Here is a 21,714-nt window from a genome sequence, read left to right as displayed (position 1 = left end):
GAAATTGATAAGGTTGATTACATCAATAGGGGAAGTAAAATAAGATGAATAGATGTTGAAGAGGATTATCAAAAAGAAGCAATACTTAATGAAGGAGGAACCTATAATGGAGGAAAGCTAACTGAGAAAAACAATGAAGCAAAGAGCAGCAAACCTAGTGTTTATGTGAGAGATGTAATCAAAAAATCTGTTGGTGAAGTAGGTGTTATTGGAGACAGAAGATTCATCACAGGAGAACACCTGAAGACTGCTTTGAAAGTTAAATTCTGCCTTTGTGATTCAAAAGAACAATGAAATAAAGGATAAAGAAGCTTTAAAAAAAAACATTCAAAAGAAGAAACAAGTTAATTGGTTTAGAATGTTAAGCCAGTACTCCATTTGGGGAATGAGAAATAGTGTAGTCATAAATGAAAAGGGTGATGGGAAGGATAAGAATGAAATAGTTGAAGAATGGTTGGAAGTTGAAGCTGAAGCAAATGAAATTCCAAACTTTATGGCAGCAAAGGTACTTAATGAGGATGGAGTTGGGGGAAGTTTGGAAAAAGGTCAAGTTAAGGGGAATAATAGTGGAGGAAGAAAACTTAACAGACTGTGCAAATCTGCAAAAAGATAACAACAAGGAAGCAGAGGTTCCTGAACTAGCAGAATTATACACAAAAAACAACAACAAAGCAACTGACTTTGAAGTGGTTGAAGCAGTAATCAACACTGATGGTCCCTCTCCCATGGAACAAATGGAGGTAAATCTTGGTCTATTTTATCCAGTCAAATTTCTTTTTATCAGTATTTTTACAAGAATGTTATTAACAATATTATAGACATGTTATTTCTCCAACCTATATGTGTACATTATGTTTTAACTAACTTTCATGCCCATATTTTAACAACTAAAATAACTCGTATTTATATCCTTATCAAGAGTTGTGTCGTAAACTTGATTTTTTTTATATTTATAACTCTTTCCTTCAAATTATCTTGGAAGACAGAGCAAGGGGTTATGGCTTTTGAGTTTTATCCTGAAATCTTCAGGGTATTAGAGCTTATCCTATACAATATCAAATAAATTATCTAAGCAAAAAAACTCACAATATAAATATGTCACTTTTTTTTTTAATTTCAGAGTTAAAGCAAATAATGGATTTGAGAAACGTCTCAATAGACTGAAAGTTTTTAGTAATCATGTCTTTAATTAAGAATATTTACATGAGGAATGTCCTTTTCTATATCTTCATTCATACTTATCTATTTATAGAATGCATCATCAATAGTTACTTGCCTTTCTATAAGAAAATGTTGATTTTGTACATGGTTATGGAAAATAGAGATTATGGGTATGATTTCAAGATCTTATCCTAGAATCTACAGGGAATTATGGCAACTTTGAAGCAAGATCATTTAAAACATCTAAGTAAATCACATAATCTAGATATGATTTTCTTGTTTGAAACTAAAGTTAATATGTTAGTAGTCGAAAAGGTGTTTAAAAGGCTAAAAGTTAAAGACTGTTCATCATGCCCTCTATTGGCAGATCAGGTGGATTTGCTATTGCTTGGAATCAAGGAGTTTATACTAGACTCATCTCTTTTAAAGATAATGTTTTTCATTTCTAGGTGTTTAAAAATAATATGAATGTCTTTATTGCTTTTATGTATGGTGCCTTAGATAATAACCTTAGAGATGAGCAATGAGATTTCATTAAAAACATTAGTAATATGAATGTTCCTTGGGATATTATAGGTGATATGAATTTTATCCTTCATAAAGACGACAAAGAATGTCGAAATAGTCCATCCACCAGTTGATTTTTTTATGTCTTTCACTGTATCCAGTCACTAGGTCTAGTCGATCTTAATTTTACTGGCCTTCCTTTTACATGGGCTAATAAAAGAACTGCTAACCAACACATTAAAGAGAGAATTGATAGGGTTTTAGTAAATCATAAGTGGCTAGAAATGTTTCCAAAGTCATGTTATAAACATCTTACCAGAGTAGCTTCAGACCATGCCCCAATTTTACTAGAAACATTTCCAATCAATGATAAATGCATGAAACTTTATAGATATATAAAATGTTGGATGGATCATGAGAACTATAGGAATGTAATAGAAAAATCTATACAAACAAGTAAAACTAAAAGTAGTAACCTCTTTAAAACTCTAAAAAACTTAGAATATGACCTTAGATCTTGGAATAAATCTGACTTTGGTAACATCTTTAAAAACATAACCAACATTCTTGGGGCTATTGAAAATGTGAACAAAAAACCACATAGGTTATAAACAAAAGTTAGGATTGATCAGTTACATAATGAATTGTCTAACTGGTATGAGATTGAAAAATCTTACTGGGGACAGAATGTGAAAGAAAAATTGATAAATGAACATGACAATAACACACAAAAAATTCATCAGTATGCCTCAGATAGAAATAGGTATAATAGAATTCATACTCTAAGAGATAGCTCTGGCCTTTGGATTGAAGGATCGGTAGCAACAGTTAATCTCTATGCTAACTGATCACTTTAAGAGTATTGCTAACTCTAATGAAAATGACATTGATCCTATCTTTGATGAGATTTTAAAATCATCTATAAATACTAATGATAATAATAAACTGAATGAAATACCTAGTGAATCTGAAATTAAGGATGCCCTATTTATGATGAATGCTTGGGGGGCTCCTGGCCCTGATGGCTTCCCCCGGTTTTATCAACAACATTGGGACCTACTTAAATATGACATTGTCCCCTGGGTCCAGAAAGTTTTTAAGGATAAATGCTTTAACCAAAAAGTTAATCATTCTTTCATTACCCTTGTACCTAAAACTAAAACACCTAGTGATTTCGGACCTATTAGTCTTAGTAATGCCCTTTATAAGATAGTGATAAAAATTATTCCAAACAGGATTAAACCTTTGTTAGAAAAAATTATCTCTCAAAACCAATTTGCCTTCATCCGTAATAGACAAATTACGGATAATATAGTTTTAGCTCATGAAATTCTACACACCATGAATACCAGTAAAATAAAAAGTGGTAATATGGCTCTTAAACAAGATCCCACTAGAGCCTTTGACAGGATTCAATGGGACTTTGTGGTCTTTGTCTTTAAATTTTTTGGCTTTTCCAATGATTTCGGTGATCTTATTTATAATTGTATGTCTTTTTTTCTTGTTAATGGCTCACCAGGTGAATCTTTTTTTCCCCACTAAAGGGATTAGACAGGGTGACCCTATGTCATCCTATATTTTCATTATATGTATGGAAGCTCTGTCTAAGCTTCTCCTTTTTGCTGAATCCAGTGGTAAAGTTTCTGGTATATAAGTTATTAAAAATTTCCCTTGTATCCCACTTATTTTTTGTTGATGACTCATTTCTATTCACATCTGCTATAATAGTTCAAGCTAGGAATCTACTTGATACTCTTAAATTTTTAGTGATTCTTCTGGTCAGGTTATAAATTACCAGAAATCTGGAATTTACTTTAGCAAAAAAAGTAGAAAAAAACACTGTAAATTGTTAGCTAGAATCCTCAAAGTTGGTAGAAGAACTAAGAATGATACTTACTTAGGAGCTCCCCTGTTTTTTAATAGATCTGAAAGATTTAATTATTAGAATATGTTAGATAAAGTTTATAGTAGAGTGCAAGTCTGGAAAGCCATATTTTTGTCACTAGCAGGTAAAACTACTCTCATATTTTCTATCACTAGTTCTATGCCCATGTAATAGATGATGTGTTTTCTTCTCCCTAAGAAAACCTTAGATAAATAAGATGCTTTACAAAAAGACTTTTGGAGGAAGAAAAGCAGGAGTAATAGAGGTTTGTTGATTAAGGCTTGGTACTTCATTTTCTCTAGTAAAGCTAATGGTGGCTTAGGAATTAAAATCCCTTATAAATTTAATCTAGCTCTGCTTAATAGACTTGCGTGGCACCTGATTGAGAATCCAGATAAACCTTGGTGCATCATTCTTAAACATAAATGCTTTCCAAACTCTGAATCCCTTAAGTATTAGAAAAAATATGTTAAGTCTTGGGTCTGGACTAGTATATGTAAGGGTCTGGATATTATTAAAGATAACCACTGTTGGTTGTTGGGTAATGGTAAAGACATAGAGATATGGACAGATAAATGGTTGCCTAAAGGTGAAAGTCCTAAACTAAAGAACAATAACAACATGCATTTAGTCGCAAAAGTCTCTGGTTTAATTAATGTCCGAGGTAAATGGAACTTTAATCTGATTCTCAATGTCATCGACAATGATACTGTTAAAAGCATTAAGTTGCTTTAACCTGCTTGTGATACCACTAAGAAAGATACTATGAAATGGATAGGTACTAGGGATGGCTCAGTTTCTGTGAAGTCTGCCTATAATTTCTTATGTGATAGGAATCATGTTAATGTTCCTGTTAAACTGAAAGGTATATGGAATCTAAACATAATGCCTAGAGTCAAAATTTTCTTATGGAAAACTTTAAGTGATTGCCTGCCTATTAGGGAGATATTGGGTAGATATACCCATATTTATATTCAACGCCCCTTATGCAATAACATGGTCAGTGACAGTGTAGACCATCTTTTGACTAAATGTGTTTTTTCTGAAGCTATTTGGAGGGGGTTATCCCTATCAATTAACTTCTATAAAGCTACTAATATTTATTACAAAGAGTAGTGTGTTTATGGCTTAAAGACTGTGTTAATAGAGGTTATTATGCTTATGTTCTCTGGTATATTTGGAAATATAAATGTAGAGTTGTTTTCGACAAGGTCAGGCCTAACCCTTGTGATCTGATTGAGTTTGTCAAGAAAGACATTACTCAATATCTGAGTACGAAGCAATATATTGCTAGAGGTCAAAAACTTCCATATGTGTATAGTGTAACACACCCAATCTGTGTTCATGATAGTTGTGTTGGGTTGCAGAGTGCTTCGTATATTTACCTTGACGCTGCGTTTAAACATAAAACTAAGAAATTTGTGTATGGAATAAAGTGAATAACAATGTTCTGCTTTTCAACTTTTCAGGAGGGACAGGATGGTGTTCAAGTGATGAAGAAGCTGAGTCCAAGTGTGTAGAGAAGCATCAAGATGGGTCCAAGATCGCAGAGATGAGAGATTAATCTTTCTCAATGACAACCAGAATGTAGTTAACAGTATAAGGAAGAATAATTTTGTTGTCAATTGGATATCGAAATCTATTCTGCTCCAAACTTTAGATTTCAAAAAATTTCTTGTTAGTTCTTCTTTTGTATATATTCGGAGTTCATGTAATAGTTTAGCGGACAATTTAACTAAGTTCCTCAATAGATATGCAGATGTGCATGTCGACTCTAGATGTTGGGATAAATCTAGAAAAGAACGATGGTTAAGTGTATTATGTAATCAAAACAATGTAAGGTATTCTCTAGTTTTATAATATTTCCTTTTATCAAAAAAATAAAACTCTATATAAGAATATTTTATGCGTTCTCATTGATATTTTTATACAAAGGTTTTACTGTACAGAGATTCTCATCGTATTTCATGTTTTTTGTTAGAGCAGTTCCTATGGAATGAGAAAAATCAAAGTTAGTTCATTTTGTTCCTATTATGGACTCAACAAACATGAAAAATGCATGTACAAACCTACAAATTTGTTGGTTTGTTGAGTGAGTTGGAACATGTAGGGCGCGCTTGACGTACAACCGGGCGTTGGTAGGAAAAACGCGGGCGTTGGAAGAGGAAACGCTGGAGTTGGAAGCTTGAGCACCCCTCACAAATTCTCTCTTCAAATCCGGTTATTATATTTAGGGTTTATTTTTTATTATTTATTTTATTAGTTAAATAATCGGTGGGACCCAACTCTTATTAGTTTATATTAATAAAATCACCAGTGGGACCCTAAAATATCAGATTTGTTTATTTTACCTTGGTTTCCCATAATGGGAAAACATGTTTGTTCATCCATGTGGCTCAACGGAAAAAAAAATTGTTCATTACCATAGGAATTGCCCTTACATCATATTCCCATTTTATAGTCCCATTTGATCTCAATAACATAGCTAAGGGTGCACACGGTTCGGCTCGGTTCTTGTCGAGGCCGAGTACCTGTACCTCCCTAGTCTCGGTTCTTAGATTTTGGACTGGTACCTGTACCTCTGTCCTCGATTTCGATACCATTTGGGACAAATACGGTACCAGACACGATTCCGATACCAGTCGGTACTTTCTGTCAGAATTCCAGACAGATTTTCCCGTCAGTTTCGAAGCCAGAAAATCACCGAATGCAAGAAACAATTTCTTTATCATTCCCAGCATGCGAGTCCACTAAGCTGTTAAGGGAAAGAAGTGAGACGTGGCTTCATTATAACTATATATATATGGGGAGCATCCAAGTTGCTTTCTTTATCAAACAGAAAGGAAAGTCTCATTTCTTTATCCGGTTCACAGAGGCAGCTTGTGTGAACGTGATTCAATTCTTACTCAGGACGGAGCCAGAAATTCCATATAAGGAGGACAAATTTGAAAAGAAAATTATTTAAAAAGGACTTATTAAGAGATTTATTTTTAATTAATAAGAATTTTAAGGAATCACAAATGAATTAATCAGAAATAGAGGGAGCGGGGGCCACCCCTGAGCTCTACATAGCTCCGTCCCTGTTCTTACTCGTGCATGGAGAGATGTTTACGAGATGGCAAACAACCAAGCTTTCATGAACTCAATAATATGAAGAAGACTATAGAGGCTCAGGTGCTATGGACGTCGGAGGGTGATGAGATTCAAGGAGTTGATGCTGTGACCCGATTTGAACGGACAGAGATGAACTACTTGGCCAGAATAGTCCTGCAGTTGTTGCACTGCAAGACTCTTAAGAAGATAGAGAGAAACTGGAGCTGTGGTATCAAACTAGTATGGTGCTGTTTGATCGAGATGGAGCAAGGGAAGTAATTCAGTGTTGATGAGATAAGAACAAAGTGTTGTGGGAGTAATTCGTTCTTGCTCTGGCTGCCGGTGGAGGAAGAAGTAATGGGAAGTAGCAAACCAAGGTCAGAAAAACAGACGTACAAAGAGCTGGGTTGCTGCCAGTATTGATTACTGCTATCCGATGTGACTGCGAAGACGAGTTTATGAAGGTGTAGAAGAACTCCAGATGGAAGCAGAGAAGTGTAGAAGATTAAATCTCTAAATCTAATGGTCAGTATTAGTCGATACAAACAGGATGAGATGGTACCAGACATGAATAAGACCATGTGCCTGTACCCCTAGAGGTCGTTTCTCAGTTTTTGGACCGTCATCTATACCCCTTCCTCGATTCGGTACAAAAACAGGTATGGTTCCACCGATTCCAGGAGGGTCCGATTTTTTGTACCCTTAAACATAGCCACTTCTATGCTTCACACACACAAAAAAAAAGAAAAAAAAAACCGTAGCCACTTCCTAAAATATTAATCTTGCTTCAAAAAACGGGAAAAAAAAAGAAATCCCTAAAGCTATCATTTTTTGTCCCACTATTGTGTATTTTATCTCTATTTTGTTTTTATTTGTGTGGTTGAGAAATTCTTTGAAACAGACATCACAAGCTAAAATTTTGTGCATTTTAGAAAACTTCAATTTTGAATGAACTCCATTTTATGTTTGATGAATTTTCAATTTTTGATTCTGGGTCTACTTTCTTCTCGAGAAGTTAGTGTTTTACGGACGATATGGGAATGGTAATATATTACGGCGGGTTCTTATCTTGTTCTCCAGTGAAGGTCAGGACAGTTAAAATGGTAAATTCTACTGAACCCACTGCTCTGCGGTGGAAAGTATTGGAGCAAGTTGATGAAGAGCTGATGAAAGGAGATGAAAGAGCAGCATTAAGCCTTATCAAGGAGTTGCAGGGAAAACCCGGTGGTCTTTGTTGCTTTGGCACAGCAAGGCAGGTAACTGTTTTATTTCGTATTTTTATTCAGAGGTTGGTGCCTTCTGTATTGAAGTTTCCATACTAGCACAACCTTTATATAGTGTTATATCTGGAGCACAGAGCTCTTCTAGTCTTAAGAAAGATTTCAGATAGAATTGGGTGTTCGTCAATTACTTATGTCGAATTCTTGAGTGGGTTTCTCATAAGCCCTTCCAAATTATGCAAAGTTATGGAGAATGGGATTCATTTTGTGTTTACAGAATAGTGGTGTTTGTTATGGTGGATTGTGTCAATTGAGTTCTGATTGTCAATGGGTGATTGTTTGATTTCCGTCGTCCGAAAAGTAGGATGGATCGTTTGAAAGGAATGTTTTGTTTTGTGTTTAATTGTATTTCCTGCAAGACAGATCCCCCGAGGCTCTACACCTTGGATGAACTGAAGCTGAATGGCATTGATGCTTCAGCAATTCTTTCACCAGTTGATGGGACACTTGGTTCAATAGAAAGGTATCTTCAAGTTGCCGCTGTTTTAGGAGGGGTATCTGCATGGGCTCTATTTGGCTTGACCCAGCAACAAATTCTCTTCATCTCTGTGGGATTGTTATTTTTGGCCACTCTAGATTCTGTAAGCATTTCAGTTATCTAATAACCTTTTCTTCTGATGCTAGTTGACTAAGACTCTAGAGAGTGCTTAGAGGCGGATCGGTTTAGGTATACTCCACTTTCATATGACACATGATATTGGTTGTTTCACAGGTAACTTTCAGTGGAGGATTTAGTAGCCTAGTGATCGATACAATTGGTCATGCCGTGAGTCAAAAGTACCGTAACAGAGTTGTACAAGTAAGATCCGAGTTCCTTCTCTTTCTCTAGGATAATAAAATGTGAAATCAATCAAAGAGCAATTTGTGTAAGACTGCTGTTATTGGTTATGCATTTGGATAAGTGGTATAGTTGTTATGAGACTAGTACTGAACATTTCTGTAGAATTACTTCACTTCTTGAAGAAATGAGAGAGTGAAATGTTTCTGCAGCATGAAGCTGGTCACTTTTTGATAGCTTACTTGCTTGGAATCCTTCCGAAGGGATATACCCTGACAAGTTTAGAAGCTTTGAGGAAAGAAGGATCTCTCAATGTTCAAGCTGGAACAGCTTTCGTGGACATTGAGTTCCGTGAAGAAGTAAGTCCAGACTTGGGTTGTTTTTGTTTCTCTACTTATCTGTAGTGTTGGCATCTGCCACCATGTAAGATGTTTCATTGGTGTAACCTTCTTGGTTATCTTATTTTGTTGCCATACTTGGCAGGTTGATTCAGGAAAGCTTTCATCCAAGGTTAGATTTTAGTAATGTATGATCTTTCAATCGAATTGATATCATTAGTAAATGGAATACTTGTGTTTTTGTGTTGTAAATCTTCAAAAAATATTGCAACACGTTTCTGGCGAATTTATTTTTCCTCAGAGGTTCTTATCTCAAAGCGGGAAACATTTTTGATCCACAGATGTTGGACAGGTTCGCATGTATAGCACTGGCAGGTGTTGCGACGGAATATCTTTTATATGGATACTCTGAAGGCGGCTTATCTGATATTTACCAGGTTGGCTTAAACTGCTAGGACTTGAGTTCCATCTTGCCAAGTGCTTGCTGTAAACATGAAACATTCAATTGGCAATTTTCTTTACCCGGTATGCCTGCAAGTGGTGTGATGTTGTTTAATCCATATTTTGTTTTCTGAATGTAACAGTTAGACAGCTTACTTAAAGGCTTGGGGTTTACGCAGAAGAAAGCGGATTCACAGGTGAGGTGGGCTGTACTAAACACAATTCTACTTTTGCGTCGTCATGAAAGAGTTCGGTCAAAAGTTGCAGAAGCTATGTCTTCCCGTAAGTCTGTCGCCTTCTGCATTGACACGATAGAGAATACTATTAATGTTGATGATCTGTAAGGATTGGATTGATGTATATTCACCATTTTCCTCACCTGCACCATCACAAATTTGTTAATACGACATTTTTAATAGAAATACTGGCTTTTATGTCTGTCAAAGTAATTGTTTGTACGCCATTATTATGTTTCCTGCTCCACCTTGGTCTGACCATGTTTCCTTTATTGACACTTTTAAGAGCCTCTCTAGCACTGCATGAATCAGAAACTACTTTTACTCTGTATGAACACCAAAGTTAAATGCGCATTCCAAACCACCCACCATAGCAGAAACTTCAGCCATGTGGTTTGCCATTACACCTAAACGCACAGCATGAGCACCAAGGAAGCCACAATATGCATCTCTTATTCTTGGACATTCCCAGGAGGCCAGGACCCGCAGCACCGGGATTCCCTTGTACCACACTTCTAATCCACCACACTCAGTGAGCCTGTCACGACTCTAGTATATCCTGCCCTTAACCACTGGGTAAAATGGTAAATACAAAAAGAACGTCGTAGGTAGATTGGAGTAATTTAAGTGGTGTACTGAACCCTAACCCTGTATATACTTGAAAGAGAGAGAGAGAGAGAGAGAGAGAGAGAGAGAGAGTCAAACTTGTTCGTCTTCTTCCATTTCTATGCAGAATATCTGATGAGTAGATAGATAATCAAAGAGGTATCATCGGAAATAGTAAAACAAGATCAAGAAACACGCAGTCGCAGTCACTTTATATACCTGTAAAAGATATGGAAGGTGTTGGAAGAACAATTACCAATGAATGAATTTGTTTGGTAAAGGCGGACTCGGAAAAGTTCACAATTTAGGAAAGAAATAAAGTGTTAATTTCAGCATAATTTGAGGTATTGGCAGTCAGCATTGCGTGGAGTGATTGAATTAGCAGAAATAAAAAGCAACCAAAGAGAGAGAAATCTTAAAATCAATGTATCAGATGATGAGGCGTCGATGACAGATCTATTCCCTTCACTCTAATGCATCTCTTCCCACCAGCTTATCCTTCACAGCTTATGCGGCTTGACGGGAACAGGATTCCCCATCAATGAAGTTTCAGCAGCCATTCTTTTCTTTGGAATCGGTCCTTGTGGTGTTTTGTTAGATTCGCTATTCGGGTTAGTTGGTGATAAGTTATCTTTTGGTTCAATTTTACCTTTTAGCTGAAGTATCTACTGCTGCATCAGATTGGAAACAAAATTGAAAACGAGTTACTTGTAAAAATGAGTGTTGGTAAAATGATCACATTTACACTGTACTACGTATGTATAAAACCCTTTTTTTTGTGTGGGAGATAGTAATGCCTATTCTGGCTGGTGCATGGAGATTGATTTGGTTAGCCGTTGTTGTTTTAAATAGAATCTTTGCCGGGTTGAGATATCTGAGTATTACATTTCTCTTTTGTTAGTTTAATTCTCGCATGTTCTAATATGATGTTCATGTCGATATCTTGTTTCTGGGAGCTTCTCGTAGCAACACCTGGCTGAAAATCTATAACTTTGACAGTTTAATGTAGTTTAGGTTTTGAGACATAAAGATTCTGAAAGAAAGAAACATGAACTTGTTGAGCTGTGTTTAGACCGTAGAATCTAAGTAGGTGTAACAGATCCAGTTAGTGTTTGCCAATGAAGAAGAAGTGCAGTTGGGTTGAGTGCAACAGGTTATTGTTACAAGAATGAGTGTTATAATGGGAATGGTCTCCCGTCGTTCTCAAGAACTGTCAACAACAGTGAAGAACACCCAATAATGGTCAAGAACAACCATAACGACTGTTACTAACGGAAAATAACAGAAATAACGGCCGTATTCTAGTTCTTTTTCTTTCCCCTTTTTTGGTTTGTACTTCAATCAATGCAACAGGTTAATTGTTTGAGGTGTAATGGCACACCAGATATGTCCATCATTAGCTTCAGGATATGTGTTAATGATCATTTCTAGTCATGGTTTGAGGCTTTGAGCTACATGTTTTGGCAACTCAGTTTGATCATTTCTAGAGAGCTAACATTGACAGTCATACTTCAGGACAATTTGCCAAAAGAAAAGCTGCGCCAGATTTGTGGGCTTAAGACTTTCAGGCACATGTTGTCAATCTTCGTACTTTATGTTTCCTAATTGTCTTGCACAGTTGCATAAGTTAACTTATGGAACAGAGACATTTTTCTCTTTAGGGGCTTGTATCTTATCTCCAGACAGTGGTCATTAATTGATAACGCCATTCATGTCTTGTTTTATTTCTGCAGAGGAGATCTTACAAGGTGTTGCGGCAGGAATTGATCTTTTCGATTCAAGTACGTGATTCTATAGAAATCAATCATCCTTTTGTTAAGCTTCAGGTCCATTAACTCTTGCTGGCGTGCAGGTATATCTACCAACTCACAGAAGTGGGTTTTCTGATTCATATAAGAGTGATACCTATGTTACTGACAAGCTACAATTTACATATAGGTGAGTTTATCATATGTTGTTCTACTACCAATCCTCATTTTAGATTTTGGCATAAAGTAATTTGACTACAACACTGAAATTCAGCAGCTAAGTAAATGATCCCAGCTGGCCACATTTCTGATGCGGCATGTCTCTGTTGGCTGAGAATTCGTGGCATGTGATGTGGTCTTTATAACATTACTCAGTTATAAATAGATTTCAGAAGTTCACTAATTACTTGACTGTTGGCAGGTCTCTTTGTATGTGTTGTCCGGAAAGAGGAGGACTCAATGATTATTCGTTCGCCGGAACCAGAAGTTAAAATTTTGGTGGATCGGGATCCCGTAAAAACTTCTTTCGAGGAATGGGGTACTTAGTAAGCAATAAGAAATGGCGTCAGCACTCAGGCATATTTTTGGCGAGGTAACGGAAGGGAGCACAAAAGCTGCATACTCTTAAAGAACCTTCCAAAAGTTTCATCTGTTTGATATTGATGGAAAACTCTTTTCTCTAGCATACTCCTATTGATAAAAATCATTAGAAGTTGGATAAAAATCATTAGAAGTTGAACTTTACGGATACTTCTTGTAGTAGGTTATTATTTATATTTACAGGTTCTGGGTGATATGATATCACTTGCTGTATTTGCTAATATATGTTGTTTCTTCGACACTTCAGGAAAGATGCATCACCTATTGTTGATAACTGTGGCTGCTATATTTGCAAGAATCACACATGAGCATTGATCAATGTTCAGAAGATGCTGGCACAGATTCTTCTGGAGATGTAAATGCTTCTCCCTGTATCCGCTTTTTTTTTTTTTTTTTTTTTTTTTTTTTTTTTTTTTTGAATTCTATATACATGGATGGTAACGAGCTTCTTGTTTGTGCCGTAGACACAACACACACTATTACTTCCGTTTCTTCCAGAAAATAAGGGAAGTCAACAGGAAAGGGGAATTTGACATGCTCTTTCAAGAATTTATCAATGGCAGGCGAGATCATATAACCGTGGCTGCAATGTGCTAGCGAATACTCAACTTTTATGCTATTTGATTGTTTTCTCAAAATATTTTGGGCCTGTAAATAAGAAGTTTGGGCCTGTAAGTAAGAATTTCTTTTTAGGCCTCAACCTAACTTTCCGTAACAGTATAAATAGAGAACTATGATTTTAGGCATACCAAAAACTTTCAAGGCATACAAACTAATTTTCTCATCCTAGGTGACCTTATAAGGGGTGTCTATTGGGTAGTTCAATTACCTATATACCCTTGAACTTAAAATCAAAAAATAAACTATCCTAAACATCTCTTCTTCTTCCTCCAGCTAAACCTCCTTCCTTTTCTCTCAGATTTTTTTTTGCATCACTGTAATTAATTATCGATTCGTGAAAATTCGATCATCGGTTAAATTGAACTATATAATGGATCGTACAAAGAAAAAAGCAAACGTCAGGTGTTCTAAATCCTCTTCCAATCCATGAATTAAAGAAGAAGAACCAATTGAAGATGAAGGTGTAAAAACTATAATTGAACCGGAAATTGAATCGAAAATTCAACCATTTGAAGCTCCAAATACTAAAATGAGGATAATAAGGTATTCCCTACAAACCCAGTCTTTTATTTGTTGTTTTTCATGGATTAAATGGGTTAAATTGCTAAAAACTTAGGGTTTTTGACGGTTACAGTAGCGGGTTCGGCTGATAATTGAGTTGAGTTTTGAGCCGAACTGTTCTTGAAATTTCTCCCTGAAAGTGTATATGAACAGTTCGGCTAAACCGTAAATGTCAATTTTTAGCCGAACCCCAAAATGTGTATTGAATACGTCCCAGAACAGTGCCAGGTTCGGCTAATACCTTGCAAACCTTCCCGGCCGAACCTGAGAAGTGAAATTTACCCCAGGTGGTTGTCAGGTTCGGCTGACTCGATTAGATCACTTTCAAGCCGAACCTCTCTCTGTAAACACTTCGAAAATATTGATTTGCAGGCTCTAGGTTCGGCTAGCTCATGTTGTTGAGTTATCAGCCGAACCTTCTCTTTGCACACTCAAGTTTTTCGATCTTGTTTTGTCCATAACTTTTTCGTCCGATGTCGGAATGACCTCATTCTTTTTGCGTTATGTTTGTCTTTTCATTCTCTTGAAGTTGAAGATAAGATCTAATTCATTTTAATGAGTTTAATATGGACCTTAGTATTCTCCATCATTAGACTTCACTTTCTTAACATTTTTAGTAATTTTCACTTTTTTTGTTTGGTTCATCCTACAAAAAGGCTGATCCTTAGTATCCTCGTGAATTATGTCTACTGGATCAGGTTGATTTTCCATGGGTCCAAGAACGATCTACAAAGAATATCACAAGGTTAAACACTAGAAAGGGAATATAATAACAAGGTTCGGCGCATTCGATAATCACATTATGTGCCGAACTATAAACATTTACAGGTTTCGGCTTATACGATATCCTCAATATGTGCCGAACCAAGAACAATATTTTAACCCAAAAATTAACAAATTAATGTTCGTCTCAGACGATAATCATATTATGTGCCGAACCTTGAACATAAGAGGTTTCGGCTGATACGATATTCTCCATATGTGCCGAACTAGTAACAATATTTCAACCCAGAAATTAAAAAATTATGTTCGGCACATACAATTTTGGATATATAAGCCGAATTAGTAATGATTCTATTCCGGGCTATTCAGGATGTTGTTCGGCTTACTATGAAACTTTCATATAAGCCGAACTAGTGTCTAGCAAAAGGGTTGGAATTGGAAATTATAGGTTCGGCGCATGCAGTAAACAGATTCAGTAAGCCGAACCGTTCATCAATTGGTAGATTCGGCTCATAGATGTGAGCCGAACCTCATCCTGTTTCGCCGAACCATGATTCAAAAAACCTAACTTTTGATAATTGAGAGCTATAGAAGTGAGATTAAGTATAGGATATAAGTGTACCTGTGTATTAGAAGCATTGGGTTCCTCATCAATGTCTTCATCATCAGGATTTGGCTCATAAAAATCATCATCTTGAGTTTATGTTTGAGTTTGAGCTTGAGTTTGAGTGGGTGTAAAATCATTCTCATAATCTAAGAAATCGCCATTTTTGGATCATTGTTGTAGTTGATATGTATTTTCCTAGGTTTTGTAGATGAATGCTGACCCTCCTCATCCTCCATTGAATCAAGAATTAGAATTTTCACACTTTCTCCTTCTATTTCTCTCCTTCTTAACCAAACCAAAACTTTGATTTTTTTTCCTCAAATTTTTCATCTAAACAACTCTTATAATTCTAAAAATTATTTTAATCACTAAACAAAATATTTAATCACTAATCAAAATTATTAACACTAATACGTAAAGGGCAGATTTGCCATTAAAAAAATTTTGGGTTAAGGGGTTATCTGATTTTGCTATTTCACAACCTTTTTTGTCTTCATTCAATATGCCTTGGAAGATTTTGGTATGCCCAATATTATGGTTCTAAATAGAACGGTCTTTCGGGGACTACTCAAAAAATCGGGGGGACTACTCTCAAGTTTTTGGGGTGGACATTGGTAGTAATTTTTGAGTCACCCCTTATCTGATTTTTTAAAATACCTATTTTACCCTTGATGATAAACTTAGGTAGTGTGATAAATGATAAGTATTAGTGTAATGATTAGTAAGTGATGAGTGATTAATGAGTTATATTAGTGGGATTGTTTTGTTATAACATTATTATTGAGAGATAAGAATAAGAAGGAGGAAATATGAAGAAGAAGATGGGTGAACCCAAAAAATCTTTTTTTGAGTTTACTAATTATGATTTGAGTGATTCATGTGATGATACCTCATCCTCAGAATCAGAACCCCCTTCACCTCATAATGTATTTTTCAATACTTCTAATGATCCAGAAATGAGTTATTTGTTAGATGATGAAAGCTTTTTGCACCAAACTCAACCTAACCAAACATATGATGGATTTTATCAGCCACAACCTGAAGATGAAGCTATGGGTACTCAGGTATGCCTCATATTTTATTAATGTAGCTTGAATTTTGCAAAAATTTGGCCAAACTCAAATTTTCTGGAAAAATCTCGGTTAGGTCAACTTAGTTCAGTAACCAAATTTAGCTTGCGAGGTAACCGAATTGTACTTAATGTGTAGTTCGGTTGCTAAATTTAGCACATGCAGGTAACCGAACTACATGTTAATGGTGGTTTTTTAGAGTTCGGTTATGCAATCCCCAGAACATGTAACCGAACTATTTTTATAGAGTTTACAGTGCATAGTTCGGTTTAGTCGATATCAATACCTTTGTTACCGAACTATTGAGTTCGGTTTTGTCGAGTTTTTCAGTTTCATTGCCGAACTTTCACAAAGAAAATCTAAATACAGAGTTCGGTAAGGCCCAAATACATTTGTAAACAAGAGTTGTTCAGATTTTATGGCCCCAACATCATATTTCGATGTAGCCATTTTTCTTCACCTGAACAACCTTGTTTACAAGGAAAAATAGAGTTCGGTTAAGAGAAATTTTTTTGCGAGCATACCGAACAAACTATTTCAACAGTTCGGTTATCCAGTGAAATTATCGACAAAACCGAACTCATTCTTTCAAAGGAAAAATAGAGTTCGGTTTCGAGAAATTTTTTTGCGAGCATACCGAACAAATTATTTCAACAGTTCGGTTACCCAGTGAAATTATCGACAAAACCGAACTCATTCTTTCAAAGGAAAAATATAGTTCGGTTACGAGAAATTGTTTTGCGAGCATACCGAACTGTTCTTATTTTGTAAATTTGGTAAACAGATATTGGCCTAAGAGTTGCGAGCACAATGAACGGTTCTTATTTTGGAAATTCGGTTACCAGTTCTAGAGTTAGAAAAAAAATTCTCCTAACCGAAATATATACTGTGACTTTAAGTGTTAAATGTTTATGGTATTACCGAACTTTAAGTGTTAAATGTTTATGGTATTGACGTTGTGCTATTACTTGTAGGTTCCATGTGATCCAATTGAACCAATGGAAAACCAACCTTCCCCGGTTGGTATTTTGTACGATGACACATCCTATCACTGCATGAATGACTTGGTATTCACAACTCCGGAAGATGCAAAGAGTTGGGCTAGACAACATGCACAAAAAGACATGTACGTATTAGTATTGAATGGGAGAGAAAGAAAAACTCGCTTTGAAATGGTTTGTGAGAGAAGCGGTGATCCCGGGAAAAGCCACAAGACGAAGGGTTATGTTTATAAAGGAAAGACAAGTAGGAAGAACAACCAATATTAAATTCCCCTTCAAGCTAGCATTTAATTACAACCAATATTTGGATGGATGGGTTCTCTACAAGGTTATGGAAGGTCGTCATAACCACCCTCGTCCGGAGCATCTTGAAGGACATTTTATGGCGGCAAAGCTAAATCCTCAAGAGATGGAGAAGGTATCCAAAATGAGGAAAATGGGTATTTCACCGCTTCAAATGCTCCAAATACTAAAGGAGGATAACAAGGATAACCACTCATCTTTGTCCACCATTTACAATGCAATCGAAACAATTAGAAAGAATGAATGAATAGATAGACAAGTGATGCAACAATTGTTTTTTTTTGGCCAAAGAGAAAGACTACGCGGTTCAAAAGGATGTGGATTCGGAGGGAGAGATAACACAACTCTTCATTGCGCATCCTACGAGTGTTCAATTGGCTCAATGCTTTCATGAAGTTCAAATAATGGATTGCACTTATAAGACGAACAAGTACGAGATGCCATTGTTGAATATTGTTGGGCGTACTTCGACCAATTCACCATTTACCGTAGCGTTTTGTTTCTTAATAGATGAGCAAGAACCTAGTTACATTTGGGCTCTACAACAAGTTAAGGCAATCTTCCGAGGTGATGATATCCCCGGGGTTATAGTGACGGATAATGATGTCGCATTGATGAATGCAATAGAGGAAGTGTTCCCACTAGCACATAATATGCTTTGTACGTTCCATATATGGTGTAATTTGATGAATAGGTGCAAGCCAATATTTTGTCCACCCAAGAAAATAGGATATGAAGAAACTAAGATGCTACCGGAAAAAGAACGAGCGGATGCAAAAGAGAAAGTTGAAAAACAATACAATATAAATTACGCTAAATGGGTTTCATTCAACAGGGAATGGGAATTATTGTGTTGGTCTCTTACCGAGGAAGAGTATTATCTAAATCTTGCGGAGTTTATCGCCCATTGGGATACTCCTGATTACCCCGGTGTTGTATCGTATGTTCTCTTTGTGTTGTTGGAACCACACAAAGAGAGGTTTGTTTATGCCTATACCAACCAATATAAACACTTGGGAAATCAAGCGACAAGTTTAGTAGAGTCGGCTCACCACCGGTTGAAGAAGAATCTCTTTGTATGTGTTGATAACTTCGTAACCGTGTGGATGCTATGGAAAATTACTTCAAGCGCGACATTGATAGAATCAAAGAGAAGTTCCATAAAAGTCGTATATTCAAAATGAACGGAAAATATTCCGACCACCCATTGTTCAAGGGGATCCATTACAGCGTATCTCGGCAATGTATGAAGTTGTTGATTATAGAAGTCGAGTTGATTGATAAGTGGGAAACCAAGGCGGATGAGGTGTGTGTATGTAATATGAAGAAGTATATGGGACTCCCTTGTCGCCATATGATAATCAATTACGAGCATGGCGTAATCCCTTTAAGTGACATTGATTCATTTTGGAAGCATCTAAGTTTCATCCCTCCTCCAAAGGAAGAAGAAGCCGAAGAAGAGTTTGGTGATAATGAAATGGGTAGAACCGTACTAGAGATGTATCGGGGCATGAACAAGCTCCAAAAACAAATGTCTTGGGATGACATGCGGAAAATCATATATCCACAAACGCAAGAGAATGTCTATGAACCAGCAAAAGGCAAACCGAAAGGTAAACCAAGCAAAAAAGAAACTAAAAAGCAACTTCGAGAATATGCAGAGGTGTTACGCAAGAAGAAAAGTGAGAAAAATGCAAATACTAGAGATCCTTGTGGCCATGAATATACCGCGGCAATGTACTTGGAGAAAACGAAGAAATGGGGTAGAAGTATCGAAGAGAAAGGGGAAACAAGTGAGCGAGATTTGAAGAAAAAGGGTCCGGTGTGTCCATCACAACCAAGCCAACCCTCTTCCGGCGATGCGAAGCTTAAGTCTCCAATGTGCCCCATCCAACCATATTTCCTAGACGTAAAGCTTGAGGCTCAAAATAAAGACTATTTGAATGAGTTACCTCTATACATTAGAGAATACGTTATATCCACCAACGACATTCCTCTGGATGGTAACTGTGGTTTTCATGATGTCAATCAACGACTTGGTACTTTCATCGAAGGTGCCAAGCGAAATAATGGGTGTGCAATCACTCATATAAGGCAAAGGTTGTTGTCCAAACTAAAGAAGAATCCGTCCTTTTACAAGACAATGTTGTGCGATGGGGAGGGTACTCTCAACGAGCAATTTATTAGGTATCAACTTCTTCTTCATGGGGCGCATCCGATGACATCGGATTATTGGATGATCATGCCTATATGTGGGCACTTAATCGCCGAGGGATTGAATTGTGTGGTTCATTACTTCTCAAAACATGCAAGTTTCACCTTCACCCCAAAAACAATTGTATGTGTCGAGCAACTCAAACAAAGGAGATGTGTCATGGCATTGATCAACAACAACCACTTTATAGGGCTCCGATTAAATCCCGATTGTCCGTTGCCTCCAATATGTGGAACCTCTTATTGGCCTGCATTTAATCCGGATAGAATGTTGGGTTGGTGTATCATGTATGAGTCTAACATGGAGATGTGGCGTGCTTTGAAGAAGTCGGAAGAAATTGTACATGAAGGTCAAATATCACTTGAGGATGATTAGATAACACAGGTAATGGAACTAAGATGATAATTTGTATTTTATGTAGTTTCCAGATGATAGTTCGGTTGACCGATCAGAATATCGACATCACCGAACCACTGTTCTTCCTCCTCTTCTTCCTCCTCTTCATCCTCTTCCTCCTCTCTACCGTCTTCCTCCTCTTCGTCGTCTTCCTCCTCTTGTCCTTCTCCTTCTTTGCCGGATCCTATTTCTTCTTCCTCTATATTTTCAACATCTTCTCTTTGTTGTTCAACCTGTTCATTTCCTTACTCTTCTTCCTCCTCTTCATTCACTTCTTCATCACCATTCTCTTCTTCATCTCTTTGTCTATATTTCTTTCCTATTGTGGTACCACGCTTTCGGAAATCTAAATGCTTTCCTCCGTGAGGGGTGGGAGTTTTCAAATCCTCACCTACTTGTTGTCTCAATCTTTTCACTTTGTTCCTGAACAAAAACCAAAGTATTAGCTAAACATAAGAGAACATTGTGTTATCAAATGAAATAGAAAATACAACTAAAGAACAAAGTAAACACAACACTCGAAGTTAACAGACTATAGTTCGGTTACCTGCAGATATAATGTGAGGAAACCGAACTAAATATTTCAACAGTTCGATTACCCAAAAAAGTTAATGAGAAAACCGAACTCATTCTCAACTTTTGAAAAATTGAGTTCGGTTATGAGAGTATTTATGCGGGCACACCGAACAAACAATTTCAAAAGTTTGGTTACCCAATGAAATTATCTACAAAACCGAACTCATTCTTAACTTTTGAAAAATTGAGTTCGGTTATGAGACTTTTTTATGCGAGCACACCGAACAAACAATTTCAAAAGTTCGGTTACCCAGTGAAATTATCTACAAAACCGAACTCATTCTTAACTTTTGAAAAATTGAGTTCGGTTACGAGAGTTTTTTATGGAGCACACCGAACAAACTATTTCAAAAGTTCGGTTACCCAGTGAAATTATCGACAAAACCGAACTCATTCTTTCAAAGGAAAAATTAAGTTTGGTTACGAGAATTTATTTTGCGAGCATACTGAACAAACTATTTCAAGAGTTCGGTTACCCAATGAAATTATCGACAAAACCGAACTCATTCTTTCAAAGTAAATATAGAGTTCGGTTACGAGAATTTCTTTTGCGAGCATACCGAACTGTTCTTATTTTGTAAGTTCAGTAAACAAATATTAGTCTAAGAGTTGCGAGCACACCGAACTGTTCTTATTTTGGAAGTTCGGTTACCAATTCTAGGGTTACAAAAAAATTTCTCATAACCGATATATCTACTGTAACTGCCATTTTCAATGGGTTTTGATGATTTCTAATCGATTTGTTCAACAAATAACGAATTAAAAAGAATGGGTATGAAGGAAAGTACCCGCGGATTTGCATTTCACTTGAAACGGACTTCTTGGTTGTTGTTGATTGATTTATTCTGCCTCTAAAGGGTTCTTCAAGTTGTTTTTGAATTAGCAATTCTTTAGGAAGATTCACTATATGTGGGAGTCCCGGAATCAATCCTGGAAGTCTTGGTGTTTGCTTGACACGCATTGCTTAT

General features: G+C 36.5%; 2 protein-coding genes and 1 long non-coding RNA gene across 5 annotated transcripts; all 3 read left to right on the top strand.

Annotated features, from left to right (window-relative positions):
- Positions 1-6,685: 6,685 nt before the first annotated feature.
- LOC113336732 lies at positions 6,686-9,932 on the top strand. Of its 3 annotated transcripts, XM_026582402.1 has the most exons (8): positions 6,686-7,305; positions 7,727-7,902; positions 8,286-8,507; positions 8,639-8,725; positions 8,917-9,063; positions 9,188-9,214; positions 9,384-9,479; positions 9,627-9,932. In XM_026582402.1, exons 2-8 carry the CDS (start codon positions 7,747-7,749, stop codon positions 9,825-9,827), a joined length of 936 nt encoding a protein of 311 aa, XP_026438187.1. In that variant the 5' UTR covers positions 6,686-7,305; positions 7,727-7,746; the 3' UTR covers positions 9,828-9,932. The 3 variants fall into 3 exon arrangements, with proteins under 3 accessions (XP_026438187.1, XP_026438185.1, XP_026438186.1); XM_026582400.1 differs by lacking the exon at positions 6,686-7,305 and having other exon boundaries at positions 7,553-7,902; XM_026582401.1 differs by lacking the exons at positions 6,686-7,305; positions 9,188-9,214 and having other exon boundaries at positions 7,553-7,902.
- A 2,360-nt stretch (positions 9,933-12,292) lies between these two features.
- LOC113336927 lies at positions 12,293-13,417 on the top strand. Its single transcript, XR_003354050.1, has 3 exons — positions 12,293-12,665; positions 12,921-13,028; positions 13,138-13,417. It is a non-coding gene; the product is annotated as an uncharacterized LOC113336927 (long non-coding RNA).
- Positions 13,418-18,670: 5,253 nt separating this feature from the next.
- On the top strand, positions 18,671-20,149 carry LOC113336776. Its single transcript, XM_026582453.1, has one exon. The coding sequence runs from the start codon at positions 18,671-18,673 to the stop codon at positions 20,147-20,149; it is 1,479 nt and encodes a 492-aa protein (XP_026438238.1).
- Positions 20,150-21,714: the final 1,565 nt, after the last annotated feature.

Source organism: Papaver somniferum, unplaced genomic scaffold (genome assembly GCF_003573695.1).
Source record: "Papaver somniferum cultivar HN1 unplaced genomic scaffold, ASM357369v1 unplaced-scaffold_154, whole genome shotgun sequence".
NCBI classification, from domain to species: domain Eukaryota; kingdom Viridiplantae; phylum Streptophyta; class Magnoliopsida; order Ranunculales; family Papaveraceae; genus Papaver; species Papaver somniferum.
This window is presented reverse-complemented; position numbering and strand designations above follow the sequence as displayed.